The sequence below is a fragment of the Sturnira hondurensis genome, unplaced genomic scaffold (assembly GCF_014824575.4).
Source record: "Sturnira hondurensis isolate 20B ecotype Veracruz unplaced genomic scaffold, ASM1482457v3 Scaffold0004622, whole genome shotgun sequence".
In the NCBI taxonomy this organism is placed as follows: domain Eukaryota; kingdom Metazoa; phylum Chordata; class Mammalia; order Chiroptera; family Phyllostomidae; genus Sturnira; species Sturnira hondurensis.
The window spans coordinates 45,059-50,316 of record NW_028077253.1 but is presented as its reverse complement, the minus strand read 5'-3'; the positions used below and the strand labels follow the sequence as shown (position 1 = coordinate 50,316).

The 5,258-nt window shown below is 41.2% G+C and overlaps 1 protein-coding gene across 1 annotated transcript; it reads left to right on the top strand.

Moving 5' to 3' along the window:
* The first annotated feature begins 832 nt into the window (after positions 1-832).
* Positions 833-1,819, top strand: LOC118986880 (olfactory receptor 2A25-like). The gene has a single exon (XM_037045943.1). The coding sequence runs from the start codon at positions 833-835 to the stop codon at positions 1,763-1,765; it is 933 nt and encodes a 310-aa protein (XP_036901838.1). The 3' UTR covers positions 1,766-1,819.
* The last annotated feature ends 3,439 nt before the right edge of the window (positions 1,820-5,258 follow it).

Sequence of the window (5,258 nt, the reverse complement as noted above, 5' to 3'; positions counted from 1 at the left end):
TCAAAATTTTAGTTTACTTGCCAGGTAGATGTGTGCATTTAAATATATCTATATATATATATATATATATATATATATATATATATATATACCATATACTTTATCCACACATACAGGCATAGAGTATGAATATTCATAGAGATGAGTGTGTGATGAGTAATACCTCACCATGAAATAGCATGATAAGTGTAGTACATCTTTGAGTACAAAAGTGAAAAGACAAAGTTCTCTCCCTTAAATGCAGCTAGAGTGGTGGCAGTCTGCCTGCCATTCCCTCAACTCAATTCAAGATGATGCTGCCAGTAAAAATTACAAGGCTGACCAATAAATCATCTAATGAAGGCACAAATCTGTGAGATCCCCTGATAGGAGCATATCCCACCGCCTCCTGGTCCTCCTTCCCACCCTCATGTGTGGGTGCAGATGCAGGCCCACAGCCCCCTCCCCATGGTGACTGTGTGTGCACTGGGGGTCAGGACTCCTTTCAGGCAAGCCTTTAAAGTAGTTGTCCTGACTGAGGAAAGTGTCCACTTTGAAAGTGTCCAGAATAGGTATTGTAAGGTGTTAGGAACTGTGGTGGATCTTTAGAAATAAAGGAAAGATTTACCAAACAGTGTAATGGAATACTGGTATTTAATTTATTAAGGTGAAAAAAATTCCTTGTGTGTCATTTGCAGTGCATAGGATTCACTTAGTAACTGATGAACAGGACAAGTGTCACTGAAGATGTTTTCTGAGGGAAGAAGCAGTGACACACACAGGTGTACCATGTGAAACACATCTCAGGCACTCAGACCTGGTGAGCTAGCTCCATTGTCCTTTTCCCAGGACAATGAGGAGCAACCAGACTTCTGTCACAGAGTTCCTCCTAGTGGGATTCCCACTCAGCCCAGGATTGCAGTTACTCCTGTTTGGGGTCTTCTCCGTGTTCTATGCCTTCACCCTACTGGGCAACGGGGTCATCCTGGGGCTCATCTCACTGGACCCCCGACTGCACACCCCCATGTACTTCTTCCTCTCTCACCTGGCCACTGTCGACATAGCCTATGCCTGCAACACAGTGCCCCAGATGCTGGCCAACCTCCTGAACCCAGCCCAGGGTATCTCCTTTGCTGGCTGCATGACACAGACCTTTCTCTTCTTGATTTTTGGTCACACTGAAGGTCTTCTCCTGGTGGTGATGTCCTATGACAGGTATGTGGCCATCTGCCTTCCCCTTCGTTATTCGACCATCATGAGCTGGAGAGTCTGCATCACCCTGGCATTGACTTCCTGGACTTTCGGAGTCCTACCAGCCCTAGTACATATGGTGTTGCTGTTACTGTTGCCCTTCTGTGGGCCCCAGACAGTGAATCACTTCTTTTGTGAGCTTTTAGCCGTTCTCAAACTTGCTTGTGCAGATACTCACCTTAATAAGGTTATGGTTTCAGTTGGGGCATTTTCAATACTGATAGGTCCAGTGCCTGCAATTGTGGTCTCCTACAGTTACATTCTTCGTGCCGTCCTGAAAATCCAGTCAGCAGAGGGACGCCAGAAAGCTTTCTCCACCTGCTCCTCCCACCTCTGTGTGGTGGGACTCTTTTATGGCACTGCCATGATTATGTATGTTGTACCCCAACATGGGGACCCCCAGGAGAAAAAGAAATACCTCCTCCTGTTTCACAGCCTTTTCAATCCCATGCTGAATCCCCTGATCTACAGTCTGAGGAACAGAGAAGTCAGCGCTGCTCTGAGAAGGAGGCTGGAAAAGGAGAGACCTTCATGAGAGCCTCACTGATAAAAGATAACTGAGCATAGAGGGACTCAAGAAGTCACTTCAGTTGAGATGTACACAGGGTACAGAGATGTGCTGGCAGGGAGGTCCATGGCTATGGGCTGCATGCAGCCCAGGATGGCTATGAACAGGGCTCAACACAAAATCACATATTTACTTAAAAGCTTTTCTTTTGCTCTTTAGGTTTTGCTACTGTGTGTGTATTTATTGTGTTGCTCAAGACAAGTCTGTTTGTTCCAGTGTGGCCAAAATGTTGGACAAACTGTTAGACAGTTGTCAAAATGTTAGACATGCCTGCTTAGGAGATCCTTTCAATGTGTCTGAACTTCTCCTATGACTACCTCCCAAGAAAGCCCATTCTGCTCCCTCCTCCAAGGATGCTGCACAAGGAAATTAGTCCCCCTTCCAGTCTCTGCATGGTGCAAGCCCTTGTAGTATGGTCTTGAGGGATATTGAATACAGGAAATTAACTCATACATTCCCTAATCAGGACATATAGACAAAATTTTATTGAAGAGAATAAGGTATTGGAAGAATACTTAAAATATTGGAGTTGAGACTTATTACATAGTAATTATTGAAATATTTTAAATTTAGCAGCTGTCATCTTCAAAAAGTGGCTCTATATTTAAAATATGTGGTTATTTTCCTGCATATGTCTATGAAAGTGATGTTTTCTGAGGCATCAAGAACTTAAATTAGGAAGAGCAGGACCCAGGACCTGAAGGGAAAGAGGATTAAGGGTTTAACTCTGATGGAACTAACAACAAGGAGAGAACCCTGAAGGATGTCAGGCTGAAACACACAGACACATTGGAAGTTTCTCTGCTGCTGTGTTTCTCTGCCTCTGCAGTGTAGGTGGAGATCCGGGATGGTGGGGATGAGAGGAAGGAGGCAGAATGGACATAGCTGAGAGTACTAGGCAGAATTAACATTTTCTGTCATTGGTTTTTCCATTGTTCCCTAAGGAAAATGACCAAAACTTAGAACATTCTCACCAATAAGAGCAGATTACTGTGTAATAAGAGCAATTACTGTATAATTGCTGTGATGACTGTTTGACCAAAGACATGAAACTATAACTTATCAGTAACATTGGGTCAACATTAGGCTATTAGTATGAAGTTTTTAGGAAGTCAAATTTGTACACATATTTTTAAATGCATGGGGGATCAATTCCCCTAGCTTCTGCATTATAGGTGGGTTCTCCTAACCCCTTCATTGTCCATGGTCAACTGTGTATGAAATTTGTACTTGAAGTGTTATGACTTGTATATAGGTGTGCATCCAAAAACTCCCTGTTACCTGTCAGAAGCAGATGGAGAGTGATTGAGGGAGTCTGCTTCAGGCTGGTCAGTTTTTTAAAAATAGAACATGCTTGAGTATTTAGATATAAAATTGAAATGACTCAGTATAAAGTATATTGATTTACTTATCAACCTCAGAGCTTTTGAGAGGAATTTGTATTCATTTTCCAAATCAGTTGCAAAAAGAGTTCTCTAGTCATGAGGAAGGGATCACTCTAAGGTTTGAGTACAGTGATTTGGGGGTCACAGTAGATGTAGTTATACAGGTTAGCTCATTCATTTATTGATGCACCGTGCATATTGGTCCATGTACATTTAAGTAGGTATGCCTTATAACACAGAGAAAGTCAGTGCCAGCTCCAGCAGCAAATCAGCTCTGTAAGACGACCTGGTGATGTCTTCACAGTGGGGAACCAGAAAAGAGACCTTTCTGAGAAAGAAGATTGCTAGTCCAGTCACCTTTAAGTAATCTTTATTAAGCCTCCAGTTTCTAATTGGAGGATGCCTTACTCTGAAAGATGTATTTTAACAACTTGGTTTCTTTCCCAAATTGTTTTAAGTATTTAAAGACAAACCACAATGACCAAACATGATCAGAACACAACATGAGAGTATCTTTTAATTATTTTCAGAATGCTAAAAATTTCCTAAATTATCAGGACAAATATATAGTAAATATAAGAATGAAGAGAAGGTTCAATTATTTGTAATTAAAGTCAATAACTTTCTAAAATTTTATCGCTAGCTATCAGAGAGATGCAAATTAAAACCACAATGAGATACCACTTTACCGTGGTCAGAATGGCCATCATAAACAAAGCAACAAAAAACAAGTGTTGGAGAGGTTGTGGGGAAACGGGGATCCTAGTTCACTGTTGGTGGGATTGCAGACTGGTACAACCACTATGGAAAACAGTATGGAATTTTCTCAGAAAACGAAAAATAAACATGCCTTTTGACCCAGCAATTTCACTGTTAGGAGTATATCCTAGGAACCCTGAAACATCAATCCAAAAGAACCTATGCACACTAATGTTCATAGCAGCACAATTTGCAATAGCCAAGAGTTGGAAGCAACCTAGATGCCCATCAGTAAATGAATGGATCAAAAAACTATGGTACATTTACACAATGGAATTCTATGCAGCAGAAAGAAAGAAGGAGCTCCTACCCTTTGCAACAGCATGGAAGGAACTGGAAAGCATTATGCTGAGTGAAATAAGCCAGGTGGTGAAAGACAAATACCATATGATCTCACCTTTAGCAGGAACCTAAACAACAAAACAAGCAAGCAAGTAAAATATGACCAAAGACACTGGAATACAGAACAGGCTGACAGGGACCGGAGGGGAGAGGGGAGAGAATCACAGGGGACAAGGGGAAAGATTCACAGGAACAAGTATAAAAGACACATGGACAATAACTAAGGTGGGAGGGAGGAAATGGGAGGGAGGTGGGGAGCACTGGGTGAGGTGGGCAGGGTTGGTAATATAAGACAGAAAACTGTACTTGAACAATAATTAAATGTATCAAAAAATAAAAAAAATAAAAAAAATATCTCCCAAAGATTAAATATAAAAAAAATAAAATAAAACCACATGAGATACCACTTTACACTGGTCAGAATGGCTATCATAAACAAAGCAACCACAAATGTTGGAGGGGTTGTGGGGAAAAGGAGACCCTAGTTCACTGTTGGTGGGATTACACACTGGTACATCCATTATGGAAAACAGCATGGAATTTTCTCAGAAAACTAAAAATGAACCTGCCTTTTGACCCAGCAATTTCACTGCTGGGATTATATCCTAAGAACCCTAAAACACCAATCCAAAAAAACCTATGCACCCCAATGTTCATAGCACACAATTTACAAATAGCAAAGGGCTAGAAGCAACCTAGGTGCTCATCACTAAATGAATGGATCAAAAAATTTTGGTACATATACACAAATAGAATTTTATGCAGCAGAAAGAAAGAAGGAGCTCCTATCCTTTGCAACAGCATGGAAGGAACTGGAAAGCATTATGCTGAGTGAAATAAGCCAGGTGTTGAAGGACAAATACCGTATGATCTCACCTTTAACAGGAAGCTAAACAACAAAATAAACAAGCAAAATAAAAACAAAGACACTGAAATAGAGAACAGGGGGACAGCAACCAGAGGGGTGAGGGGAT

Bases quoted from the DNA above. Each gene is read 5' to 3' on its own strand.
- LOC118986880 (XM_037045943.1), top strand. From the start codon at position 833: ATGAGGAGCAACCAGACTTCTGTCACAGAGTTCCTCCTAGTGGGATTC.